Source organism: Podarcis pityusensis (genome assembly GCF_964106645.2).
Source record: "Podarcis pityusensis genome assembly, chromosome: 3".
Taxonomy (NCBI): Eukaryota; Metazoa; Chordata; class Lepidosauria; order Squamata; family Lacertidae; genus Podarcis; species Podarcis pityusensis.
The window spans coordinates 66,296,703-66,310,960 of NC_138026.1; the positions used below are offsets into that span (position 1 = coordinate 66,296,703).

The 14,258-nt window shown below is 40.4% G+C and overlaps 1 protein-coding gene across 1 annotated transcript in view; it reads left to right on the top strand.

The window, feature by feature from the left end:
- Positions 1 to 14,258, top strand: part of LOC308473120 (monofunctional C1-tetrahydrofolate synthase, mitochondrial-like) — a 120,168-nt gene that overhangs the window by 64,172 nt on the left and 41,738 nt on the right. The window contains exons 22-24 of the mRNA XM_080998430.1: positions 8,702 to 8,743; positions 10,679 to 10,779; positions 11,664 to 11,841. Coding sequence (XP_080854556.1) covers positions 8,702 to 8,743; positions 10,679 to 10,779; positions 11,664 to 11,841 — 321 coding nt within the window. The remainder of the gene's footprint in view (positions 1 to 8,701; positions 8,744 to 10,678; positions 10,780 to 11,663; positions 11,842 to 14,258) is intronic.

Genomic DNA, 14,258 nt, shown 5'->3' on the forward strand with positions numbered 1-14,258 from the left:
TCCCTCTGAGTTTCTGAGGGACCAACTCCGCGGGATTGGGTCTGACCGCTGCGGCGAAGCGGGGGGGCCTTTAAAAATCACAGGCGGGTGAAGCCTGTGAACGTGGGGACTCGGCGGGCACCTTTTGCGCCCCCCCAAATTGCGAAGGGACCCTTTTAAGGGCTCCGGAGCGAGACGGGGTGAAAGGCGCGGTGCTGAGAGTCGACTGCTTCTTCCGCGGAGTGAAGCCGCATAGCTGTTATCGGAGAGCGCTGACTTTTTCCTGGGACAATTTGACTTTGAAAGCAACTACCCGTGAGTAGGATTAAATTGGATTTAAAGGGGAAAACAAGTCAATTCTGCACTGAAGCGGGAAGGTATAAACAGGAAGTCTGCCTTCCTTTCTTGTAAACAGATCAAAGCAAAGAGACTGTAAGCGGAAACTCTGAAAGACGTTTGAAAAAGACTTAAATCTCAACATCAGGAAAGCGATCTCCCCTCCGGTTTGCAGGAGAGGAGGGGGGAAAGGTTTGAACTGTATTTATCTGCAAAAAAAGGGGAAAAGGAAGCTAAAATCCACCGCCTAAACCCTGGGAACGGACTGCCCCGAGATAAGGAATGCCGCTCTGTGGAAAGCCTATTGGTAAGCAGAGGACTTTTGACAGCTAACTCTGCAAAAGAGATACAGTGTTTCTGAACTTCTCCTGGCTTTAAAGTAACTGATTAAGTGCAACTGAAACTGTTGTTTTTATGTGAACTGGGGGACCTATAAGGATTATTTTCCTTTTTTAAAGTTGCAAGCTTTGGCTGTTACTGTGTCCCCCTAGAGGAGGCTTGACATTGCTACAATAACAACTGGGCTAGAGGAATTTTCCATTTCAAAATAAATTCCAGCTGTGGGATCGACCTTGGACTCTCATGAGAGTGTTATGGCAGATGGAAGAGGAAAGTTAGAGTTGACGCAGGAAAAAACTACTAGGTCTGGCAGACCGTATCGGACAGATACTGCGTTGCAGCGAAGGGCTTCAACATCTGGTCCTTCTGGACCATCTGGAATACCAGGGGCTGCACCTCCACAAGTTAAACCAAAAGTTATGTCGTGCTCAGGCACTTGGAAAAATTAATGAATCTTTGGAAAATTTAGCTAAACAAGTAGCTGAAACAAATAAACAAGTAGCCGAAGCATCAGTTAAAATTGACCAGAATACTACAAGCATTAATAACTTGGGACAGAAGGTGAATACCAACACAGAGTCTATTGAAAAATTACTACAGGAATCTGCTTCAACCCGAAAGACAGCTGAAGAAGCAAAAGATATAGCAACTGCTACTCAAGAGAAGATACCACCGATATATAGGCAACTTGAGGACCACGGTCTGATGTTGTCTATGATTGAATTGAAGGAGAAACAAAGAAATTTAAGAATCAGGGCTGTACCAGAACGTGAGAAAGATAATTTGGCTGATTTTCTTACACAGGAATTTGCAGATTTCTGGCAACAGGATTTGGGGAAGGAAGAATTTAAGATAGTGAGTGCATTTAGACTTGGAAGAGGAGGAAGGAGGAACAAGGTGAGAGACTGCTTGATTACCCTTCGAACAAAAGAGGAGAGAGACAGAATCTTGAATCTGCATTACCAAAAGACTTTAGAAATTTACGACTCAAGTGTGGAGATATTCAAGGACATTCCAAAACACCTTTTGGACTTAAGGCTCAACTACGGAGATCTGGTTGCCCTGTTGAGAAGAAATAGAATCATCTTTAGGTGGGAATTCCCTCAAGGCCTGTCCTTTAAATATAAGGGAAGAAAGATAAAAATAAGATCAGTCAATGACAAAGATAGGTTTCTGAAGGACCACGGAGAAGATCTACAGAAAGAAGTGGAATCCGGAGAAGAGCCAAAAGCACTGGAAAAAGGAATACTAGATATAGCAAACTTATCTTTCGGATTGCATGGTCCAGAGAAAGTGACACCACTGACAGAACAAGAACAGACACTTGGCGCAGTTGGAGGTAAAGCGAAGTAACCCCATCATGGCTCTGCAACTGTTAAGTTGGAATTGTAATGGTCTGAATTCCCCTCGGAAGAGAAAAAGTGTTTTTCATTTACTAAAAAAGGAACAATTGGACTTGATTTGTCTACAAGAAACACATATAACAAGGTTACACAGGAAACTACTGATTAACAAGAGATTGGGGCAGGAGTTTATTTCATCTGACAAAGTTAAAAAAAGAGGAGTTGTGATTTATGCAAAGGAGAGACTATCACCGAAATTTATTTTTAAAGATGACCAAGGAAGATTTCTGGCAATTGAAATTCAAGTTCAAGGAGAGAAATTTTTGATAGTAGGAATTTATGCACCGAATGAGGGGAAATCTGAATTCTTTAAAAAGTTGCACGAGATCTTAATGGATTATTTGGATTACAATCTGATTTTGATGGGAGATATGAATGGAGTAGTATCTACAAACATGGATAAGGCACAAAGACAGGTAGTTACCAAGGATGGTAGACTACCGAAAACATTCTTCGAGATGACAGACAATTTTGACTTAGTTGATACTTGGAGAACAAAGAACCCCTTGGGAAGAGAGGGAACCTTCTTTTCTGAAGCCAAGATGACATGGACTAGAATTGACCAAATATGGGTGACTAGAGGAATGGCACCAAAGATAAAGAAAGTGGAAATCTGCCCAAAAACCTGCTCCGACCATAATGCTGTAAGGATGGAGTTGAAACTAATATCAACTGGCTCCTTCAGATGGAGGATGAATGACACCTTATTCAGAGATGAAGAAGTGTATAAAAAGGCCCAAAAAACCTTGAGAGACTATTTTGAAATAAATATGAATACTAATGTAGAAAAAAGAGTAATCTGGGATGCAAGTAAAGCTGTCATGAGAGGGTTTCTGATACAACAGAATGCAATAAAGAAGAGAAGTCAAAATGAGAAGAAAGATAAAATTTTGGGGAAAATAAAAGAAAGTGAAAAGAAACTGAGAGCAAAACCAAAGTCGCAGGAGATTTTGAGAGAAATAAAGTTATATCAAGTACAATATATGGAAATGATGAATCAGGAAATAGAATGGAAAATTAAACAAATGAGACAAAAAACATTTGAATCAGCTAACAAATGTGGGAAATTGCTGGCCTGGCAAATGAAAAAAAGACAAAAATTAAATACTATTACAAATTTAGAAGTGGAAGGAAAGAATATACATAACCCAACTGAGATTAGAAACTGTTTCCAGAGGTATTTTAAACAACTATATACACAAGGGCCACAGAAAGAAATGGATATAGACCGATTTCTGAAGACAAATGGATTACAAAAAATCTCTCAAGAAAGTAAATTAATGTTGAACTATAAAATATCTGAACAGGAAGTAGAAGGTGCCATTCAAAACATGCAATTAGGCAAATCTCCAGGACCGGATGGGCTGACTTCTAGATATTATAGATCTTTGAAAGAGTGGTTATTACAACCTTTAAAGGAAGTCTGCAATGAAATATTGGAAGGGAAAAGGGCACCAGAGTCGTGGAAAGAGGCGTACATTACACTTATACCGAAGACAGAGACTGAAAAGACTCAGCTTAAGAACTACCGCCCCATATCGTTACTTAATGTGGATTACAAAATTTTTGCAGACATTTTGGCCAAGAGATTGAAAAAAGTATGGATGGAAGAGATTCACAAAGACCAAGCGGGCTTTCTCCCGGGAGGACACCTGTCTGATAATTTGAGGAATATAATTGATATTCTGGAAAAATTAGAAGTGAACATAAATACTAAAGCAGTTTTGATATTTGTGGATGCGGAGAAAGCTTTTGATAATATCTCTTGGAGTTTTATGAAGAAGAACCTACAGGGGATGGGGGTATGCCAAGGTTTTGAAAACGGTATAAGTGCAATTTATTCAGAACAAAAGGCTAAACTAATTGTAAATAATGTGGTGACGGAAGAATTTAGGATAGAAAAAGGGACAAGACAAGGTTGCCCAATTTCCCCATTGCTTTTTATATCGGTCCTGGAGGTTCTGCTGAATATGATTAGAAGGGACCGGTTGGTTAAAGGTATACAGGTCGGAGCCAAACAGTACAAATTGAGAGCATTTGCAGATAACTTAGTATTGACGTTACAGGAGCCAGAATCTAGTACCAAAAGAGTTTTAGAACTGATTCAAGAATTTGGTCAAGTTGCAGGATTTAAACTGAATAAGTCAAAGTTCAAGGTTTTAGAGAAAAATTTAACACCAATGGAGAGAGAGAGGTTTCAGAATGAGACAGGTTTAACAGTGGTTAAGAAAGTTAAATACTTGGGGATTAACATGACAGCAAAAAATGGGAATTTATTTAAAGACAACTATGAAAAATGCTGGGCTGAAGTGAAAAAAGATTTAGAAATTTGGTCAAATTTGAAGCTTTCACTGCTGGGCCGTATTGCTGTGGTAAAAATGAATGTATTGCCTAGAATGTTGTTTTTGTTTCAAACATTGCAAATTGTGGACAAAATGGGTGGCAGAGAGATATTTCTAAATTTGTCTGGCAGGGCAAGAAGCCTAGAATAAAATTTAAAATACTAACAGATGCAAAGGAAAGAGGTGGCTTTGCCCTGCCAGACTTTAAACTTTACTATGAATCGGCAGCTTTTTGCTGGTTGAAAGAATGGTTGCTTCTTGAAAACACTGACATTTTGGATCTAGAAGGTTTTAACAATGTATTTGGATGGCATGCATATCTGTGGTATGATAAGGTCAAAGCACATAAAGCATTTAAAAACCATATTGTCAGGAAAGCATTGTTTAATGTCTGGATAAGATACAAGGACTTATTGGAAAATAAAACCCCAAGGTGGCTGTCACCGATGGAAGCAAAAGCTCTGAAAAAGCTCAATATGGAGGCCAAATGGCCGAAATATTGGGAAATTTTGGAACAAGACGGAGATAGACTGAAATTGCAGAGTTTTGAGAAATTAAAAAACAAAGTGCGAGACTGGCTTCATTATTATCAGATAATGGAGGCATATAATTTGGACAAGAAAATTGGTTTCCAGGTGGAAAAATCAAAATTAGAAACAGAACTGTTAGAATCCAAAACTAAGATTTTGTCAAAGATGTATAACTTGCTGTTGAAATGGAATACTCAGGATGAAATGGTGAAATCTGTTATGATTAAATGGGCGCAAGATGTTGGACATAACATAATGATGGCTGACTGGGAACAGTTATGGACCACAGGTATGAAGTTTACGGCATGTAATGCCTTAAGAGAGAATATTATGAAAATAATATACAGGTGGTACATGACCCCAGTCAAGCTTGCAAAAATTTATCATTTGCCCGATAACAAATGTTGGAAATGTAAAGAAACTGAAGGTACATTCTTTCACCTTTGGTGGACGTGCCCAAGGATTAAGGCTTTCTGGGAAATGATATATAATGAACTGAAAAAGGTATTTAAATATACCTTCTTGAAGAAACCAGAGGCCTTTCTCCTAGGCATAGTCGGCCAATTGGTGCCAAAGAAGGATAGAACTTTTTTTATGTATGCCACAACAGCAGCAAGAATACTCATTGCAAAGTATTGGAAGACACAAGATTTACCCACTTTGGAAGAATGGCAGATGAAGCTGATGGACTATATGGAACTGGCAGAAATGACTGGCAGAATCCGAGACCAGGGAGAAGAGTCGGTGGAAGAAGATTGGAAGAAATTCAAAGACTACCTACAGAAATATTGTAAAATTAATGAATGTTAGAATGATGTTGGATAGAAATTAAGTGGTTTCCAGCTGTAATGCTTTAAGGGAATATGAAAAATGGGTTGTCAATAGGTAAAAATCTAACGTTACCATTTTAAGACCAAAGATTTGGATAAATAAAGAGGGTAAGGATTTGCTGAACCAACAAATTGAATTGAAATACAAAAAAGGGAGGTATGAGGAGGTCCGGGAAACAAGCTAAGGAAAAATAAGTAATGGAAAAACTGAGTGGTTTTTAATCATTTTTATTTTGTATTTTCTCTTTCTTTTTCATTTTTAGATTGTAATTTTGTATTTTCTTTTTCTTTTTCATTTTTATATTGTAATTTTTTGAAAATCTTAATAAATATCTTATTAAAAAAAAAGAAAAGAAATAGGTCCTATCAAATTCAGTGGGGCTTACTCCCAGGTAAGTGGGGTTACAACTGAGTATTGCTGTGCTTAGAAGCAGATCCAATTAAATCAATGGGCATCCCACTGATTTCACTAAGGCTTCTCTAAGCATGACCAACCCATTGTGTCCTCTAGTCTGAACTGCTACCCACTCTGCTCTGTTTCTGCCATTTCCTCAGTCTTGAACTACTAACTAGGGATATCCTCTAGTCACTGTTAAGTACATTTAAGACCAGCTGAATATAATGGAATGGGGTTATTAAAAATCCCTGGAAATGAAAGTGCTGAGCTTGCCCCCATTTCTTTGTCTTCTTTTGATCCTGATCATAGCAGTACTCAAGGTAGATGTATTACAACCAAATCTCCCTCTCCTGCCTCTCGAGTTCTTGGAGTACTTTCCCTTCCCTTATCCTGTCACCTAAGCATGCAGTCTGGCTTTCATCTACTTCGTCACTTTCCGCCCTCTTTTTCTTAACTTTAATTTCTCGCTAGAGCTGGACTTCCTATCTTTTTCCTGGGCTTTTGCAGCCACTTCCCTGCGGGCCATTGCTATTTGTTTGTAAACATTTACTGGTCCCACTTCAACTATCTTAACCTCTGTGCAGAATTTTTGCTCCCAAGATTGTGTGGTAGCTGCTATGATCACATTGTGAGCAATGGCCCACATTCAGCCTGTCTGCAGTTTGCCTTCGCATTCACCAGATTCTTGCCTTTGCCTTTCCTGGCTCTTCATCTTCCATGCTCACTCTGGCAGCCTTTGTTCCTAAAGTAGCGGATGCACCATTTCATGTTACACTGAAACTCTCTCACAGAATGCATGTCCTGATTCCACCTTTCAGATTCTTCTGCAAACTACTTTTTCTGCTTAATACTTTGCAAACTCGCTCTCTTACCTACAGCATGAGCCTAACCATGTTTACTCAGAAGTAAAGCCCCATTGATCTCAATGACACCTACTGCTATGTGAGTATGTTTTGGAATACAGTCATAATATTATTTATTAAACGCTTCTTATCATCCAGTTGCAGATACTTGTCGACTGGGTAACAATGACCAGTGCTTTTGCACCCAACCATCCCCAACCCCCAATTGAAGGGGCTGTATTTACTTGTCTGAGAACTTGGGTTGAAACAAGGCTGCTTCTTTGGAATACCTGCTTGCAGGCTGAGCACGGCCACTGAAATCTCTAACACTTGTTTCACCTTCTTCGCGTAGCCAAATGAAGCATTCACTCTAAGCAAGGAAAGCACCAAGCCATATAATTCACAAATTAGAATGTAAATAGATTTCCACCCCCTTGAATATTTCTAGCTCACTTCCCTTCCTTAACTTTTCCAGTTGAGGTGTTCTTCATATTTATGCTGGGCTGCTGGTTGTCAGGAACTGGAATCAATTTACTTTGTTAGTGTTGTGCTTTTGGGTTTCCACTCTGAAGAACTGCCAAATGTAGCTTCGCAGACTTGAACTTTTAAAATAATTATTTTCAAGCAACAGGGTTGTTCAAGATTTGTCAAGGAATAAGATTTCAAAGTGGGAAGTGGGACAGTGGTTACATTTCCTGACAACTCCTATTCAAGAGGCAAACCCAATAAACCCTGCCCCCAATTGTACCTTTCAGTGCAGTTTTCTAACAAGCCCCTCCCCTCCATAAGCTCCTCCTCTGATTCTCCACTTTCTCACCCTCTCCTTATCATGTTGCCAGCAACATCCAACTCCTCCACCTTTTCTCCCTGGTTATTGCTTCATCCACCCCCCTACTGGAAGCCAACACCAGCTAGCATTCAGGTGGTAGTCTTGGCAAAATAATGCGATAGGATGCTGAGCATTGCCTAAGTCATGTGCTAAAGAGGAGTGTGTAACAATGGTTGTGGTTGTTGGATAGGCTGCAGCTCTCTGCAGCCCTCATCTGGCATTGGGGCATTAGCGGGGATTTATTATATAGCATGGTAAAAATGACAGGCAATAGGTGGTCCATATTTGTCTCTTACCATTTTTTTTAAAAGGTTCACAGTCACCTTAAGTGTCTTAAAATGTGCCTTAAACAGCATGTTATTTGAACATGTTATTGGAGTTTCCAACTGAGATGAATGGTGTGAACACAGGGATAGAGGCTTTTGCAGGGGAAAAGCAGGGGTGCTTAACCCTTCCCCCTACTTGCAGAGTTTCCCCTACAACCTCTTCTCACAGGCCACAGTTTCCTCCAGCAGGGGCTGATGCAATGTAACTTCAGTTTCAAAATGGAAGCATGAACATTTTAGTAAAACTTAATGGTTGCTAAATGGTGCTAAAAATGAACTCGGGGCTTCAATCTGACATTATTTAGGTAGTGCTGGCTTGAAGAATACTAGATGTTGCCAAATCACACTACAACATCAATAATCTGCTTGTGTAGATACAATAATTAATGAAAGAAGCAATGTGAAATTGTAATATTCCCGTTGTTGATACTGTTAAATGCTGACTCTCGCTGCTTTTTAGAAAGGTATCAAAATACAATTACATGAAGCAACCTCTCTGGACAGGTCTGTTCTATGACCATTGTTTAACTACTTGTTTGTTATCTTAGGTGACAGCTGGTGCCCCTCTTAAGAAAGAATATACAGAAGAGGTAAGACCATTTCCTGACAGATTTAAATCTTTCATTGTCACTTTGTAGGCAGTCAAGGTAACAGAGGAATTAAATTTGACATTTACAAAGACTAGACTCCTGAACGGAGGGGAAGGGTCATAGCTCAGTGGTAGAGCATCTGCCTTGCAAGCAGAAGGTCCCAGGATCAATCCCCAGCATCTCCAGGCAGAACTGGGGAAGACTCCCCTCCTGAAATCCCATAGAGTTGATGCCAATCAGTCTAGACAGTGCTGAGAAAGATGGACCAATGGTATAAGGCAACTCCCTATGCTCCTATTTCTGTTGTTTGTTTGTTTGTTTACCATTCTTAATTTAGAAAATCCCCAACTTTTTATATGCTTTTGGCATTTCTGTTGTATTTGTTAGTCACCTAGTTGTGTCTGAACACTCTTGCTGGGCTACGGAAGCGGGATATAAATGATTATAAAAATAGATGTAACCAAATACTTTGCAACAAAAATTCATTTTCCTTCATTATGATAACTGAATGCACAGGACTTCATAGATTCTCCATAAGAAAAAGCAAAGCAATTGTCCAGACCTTTCTATAGCATTAACAAATTGTGCAACAGTGTTTGTGTGTTCCTGTTTCGATGAGCTAAGAAATGCATGTTGTTTCTAGAACTCTTGCTTAAGAATGCTACAATCCGCAGCTCTTTTGTTGTTTATTTGGTTAGTTTCTCCCCCCCAAAACACTTTTTTATTGCTTCATGGTTTTGATGGAAGTAGGCCTCTGGCCACAAAGCTCAAAGTTCATGCCACAAATATTCTGACCATAGGTTATGCATATAGTTTTACAGTGAGTGACTCTGTGACCAATTTGATAATCCCACACTAACAGCAGGATCTAGACTTCTGGTAGCCCCAAGATCCATCAGCATTCCCTTAAACAGCAGCGCTGGAAGGAGTGTCCCCTGCCTTTGCTGTCTCTCCACATATGCACTTCATAAAGTGTTAACGGTTTCCCACATCCACATTTCAATATCCTCTTTGGCTTCCCTTTCTCAACACATCCTTAAAAAAAATATCTCTTGGTAATCACCTAGTCTTTTCCTGAAATCCTATGTGCATCTCAAGACTGGAGGGGATGTGTATGTAGAACCATTTTTGAGGGGTGCTTCCGGAAAAGTTAGAAGCAGCAAGAATCTCATTGTTACGGTAACATCGTGCACTACCAGCAGCCCCATGTGAACTGCAGATGTGGATTCACTCAGCAGCCATACCAGTTCTACAAGTAAAGATCTTGAGATCTATAGATTAGCAGTGTCCAAAATTAGTTTTGAATCTCAGACATAATAGGCTTGAAAGATTTTTCAGCAGACTGGATTTCATGATTCTGTCCAGATTTGAGCTTCCTTGAACTAGTCACATGTTGAACAGAGTTTTCTAAGCAGTATGGAATACGGTTAATAAGAACCACAATGCTATGTATTTCTGTCCAGAAGTAGGCATACTGCATAGGATTGCAACCTTTGGGAGATGAGCAGAAATCTCTTTATTTAATCCTGCTTACCATATAAACCCTTTAGGTGGAGCTGTGGGTTAGAACTGGGGAAACTTGGCTGTGGCCTATACAACTTCCAGGAGCTTGTTTTTATTAATCCACAGACATAGTGCATGATAGGCATCATTTTCATGGCTAGTAGGACTGTCTATTTTTTTGCCATGCTGCTGCCAATTCATCTGAATGTAAGTTGTTTTAACTGATTTTAATACTGCATTCTTACATTGTTGCAACCCACCCTCGGGGCTTAGAATGAAGGACAGTTAAGAACTCTTAATATGATGATCTTGAGGAGAAATTCACTGTACCATCTGGCTTTAGTAAAAAAAAAAAAAAAGCACTGAATGATAAGTGAAAAGTATTTTTATTGCAGTTAAATTTATATCGACTTTTTGTTCTCTGTCCACCAGAATCTCAAGCTGGTATCTGATGGCTGCAGCAATTTACGGAAACAAATTGAAATTGCCCAGCAGTTTGGTGTTCCAGTTGTAGTGGCTCTCAATGTTTTCAGGTAAGACTTGTTTTTTAGAAATCCATGCTGGGTCTTCTGGGTCTTTAGAAATCCATTACTTGGGTCTTCTTTCTTTACCCTTTTTAAAAATGGGGATAATATTTGCCCACCTCCAAACTGTAGGGACCTCACTTGTTCTCCAATAATTCTCCAAGATTATAGACAGAGGTTCTAAAATTATATCCACAAGCTCCTTTAGTACCCTTGGGTGCAGCAAACCAGGCCCTGGATATTTGAATTCATTTTAAGTTAGCTAGGTGTTTCAATGTGTACCTTCCACAGCCACCTCAGTACTTTCTGAGGTCTGTAGCTATCCTTGCTCCTCTGACTCGTGAGCCCTTCCTCCAGAGAGTGGCTGCTGATTGCAACTAGAGACTAAAAAAGTAATAGAGGTAGCCAATCTGATATGTAGCAGCACACATGAAAGGAGGAGAAACCAGTTTTCTCATCTCTTCAGTAACCCAGTGCCAGTTACCACGTTCAATTTTGTAGGAGTCAGTGGTGAATGGACCTTGGACCTTGCACCTATGGTGTATAAAGCCATATTGTTTTTAGTCTTGCCTAAGTTAAAACTGTGAATAGTGCTAAGTTTGTATAGACATTTTGCTTAGATATTTTGTATACTTCTCTTACCCAGGCAAAGGGGAACCTGTGGCCCTACGAATATTGGGTACTACAACTCCCATCATCCCTGACCATTGGCCATGCTGCCTGTGGCTGATGGGACTTGGAGTCTACCAAAAATATCTATATGGCTACAGGCTCTCCATCCCAGCTCTTATCTAATGAACTGCTGTTGTCCCCAAGTACATTAGTATGGAGAGCCACTTAGCAAATTTGACTGATAAATAAAGTTGTAAATGAAATGATTGTTTTGTTGGCAGTACGGACTCTCCTGCTGAGATTGATTTAGTCTGTGAGATTGCCAAGCAGTCTGGAGCTTCTGATGCAGTGCCATGCAGTCACTGGTCATATGGGGGCAGAGGAGCTGTGGAATTGGCTCAGGCTGTAAGAAGAGCTGCCAATCAGCAGAATAGCTTCAGATATCTCTATGACCTGGAGGTAAGCAAAAGATCCAGCCAATTTCTTTGTGGTATGTGCATTTATTTCCACATAGTGGAAGTTGTAGCTGTTCAGTCTGAACCTTTAGGTGTACACATTACTCCTGTTGGGATCATATCTATGTTGGTGGTTTTTGTCAGAATTCTAATTCAAACGTGTCCTGTTACAAGTGTTCTTACTCTGCACACTTTGAAAACTATTAGGTTCAAATATATATGATGGAATCCAAATTCTGTATGCCTTGTTTTGAATTGTGCTCTGTTTTAATGTCTAACTCAGGATCTGGCACACATGCAACCCTTTTAATTCATAAGGCAAAAAAGGTAAGGTAAAGGACCCCTGGACAGTTAAGTCCGGTCAAAGGCAACTCGCTTCAGGCTGAGGGAGCCGGCGTTTGTCCACAGACAGCTTTCTAGGTCATGTGACCAGCATAACTAAACCACTTCTGGTGCAACGGAACACCATGACAGAAGCCAGAGCACACGGAAACGCCATATACCTTTCTGCTACAGCGGTACCTACTTATCTACTTGCACTGGTATGCTTTCAAACAGTTAGGTTGGTGGGAGCTGGAGCAGAACAATGGGAGCTCACCCCATCATGCGGTTTTGAACTGCTGACCTTCTGATTGGCACACCCAAGAGGCTCAGTGGTTTAGACCACAGTGCCACCCCCATCCCATTTTAATTCATCTGCCCCTGCCTAATAGGATATTCCTTAGCTCAAATCTTTAATCTGTCTGGAAGCATCTGATGTTGCAGTATTTGTGAAAGCAAGCTGTCAGGGGTGGGGGTGGAGAGAAGCTGTCAGGGGTGGGGGTGGAGAGAAAGAGAGCTGATGATTGCCTAGATAGGAGACTACTGGGAGCCAATCTTTGCTTTTTAAGGAGGAGTGGATATTTAAAATAATAATTAAGAAGTAAGTCCATGTTGAACATTTGTTTATTGTTGGATTTCTCCAGATTATTGCCCTTTAAAACAGTCAGGCTTAAATTTAATTCCATTTTATGCAGTTGCTTTCTGTTTCTTCTTCTTCTAAATCCTACCATTTTATACTAGTGAGCATATAGCACTAGATTAACCAGTGCGTTGTCAGCTGATGTAAGCAAGTTAATTAGCATCAAGATTAGTAATTAAATTTCTGGCATAGTTGGAATGTGGTGTGAAGAAACAACGGTGCCCTGATTTGAGAGCGTGAGTGAGATGTGAAATACCTTACATCGTTTGTCAAGGGGCTGAAATACTAAGAAACAAGGTGAAGCTAAAGATATCCAAATAAATTGTGGGATTGGGAATTACACAAGGGATTTTTGCAAAAATGCAGACAGGCGGCAAGCGGCTTTAAGAAGACCACAGAGAAGTTTGCAATATTAACTATGTTTGTCTTCACACAAGAACCCATCTAAATGGTTTGACTCTGTGTTGTTTATTATTTCTTTCCCATTGTTAAAGAGAATTGCCCATGAAAGCCATCTGAATTCTGTATGAAGCAATCTGTATTTCACAGGATTTGGGTTTTTTTTAGTATCAGCTAGAATACAAATAGTGATCATCAACTTATCAGTGCTCCCATCTAAGAAGACTTCCTTCCAGTGTTTAGAACAAGGTTTTAAGTTGAAGCAGAAAGCTATTACTCAGCATAAGTGCATTCATTAGCAATAAGCCTAGATAATGAGGGTAGGGTTGTTGAATCCTATACATCCCTTTCCCAAACCTTCCAGGCTTCAGTAATTAAGTAATACAGGGGTGGGGAACTTAGGGGACTCAGGGGCCAAATGTGGCCCTCTAAGCCAGGCTTCCTCAACCTCGGCCCTCCAGATGTTTTGAGACTACAATTCCCATCATCCCTGACCACTGGTTTTGCTAGCTAGGGATCATGGGAGTTGTAGGCCAAAAACATCTGGAGGGCTGAGGTTGAGGAAGCCTGCTCTAAGCTCTGGCCCTTGGGTCTGTTCTCCACACCACACTTTCTCCCCTCTGACACCCCTTTGTTGGTCCTTCTTGCCACCCTCCTTGAGTGTTGTTCCTGGCTGGAATGTGTCCTTGAACATTCCTCACTGGCCCTGCTTCACACCCTTCTAGAGCATTTTTGCTTAAATGCAAATGGGTCCTTGAACTGAGACAATGCCCCTTATTTGTCTGGATGGAGAAGGTGTGTGTAGCACCCAGTCAGCAGTAGAAAGGGGAAGTTTCCACTCCTTGTTCCACCTACTTTTGCCCATGGCCTTGCCCATGTGGTCGCCCAGAAGGGAACGCTGAAAAAGTTTCCCTACCTTTGTGCTACAAGATTGTAGCGTAAGGTTCCTATTGCTCACAACTTGCGGCCAGCCGAAATCCCATTTGGCTCTCAGAGATTTCTGCTGACTAGAGATTTTTTTGTCAGAACTACATATTTCTCCTCTTAAGAAATCAAAGTAC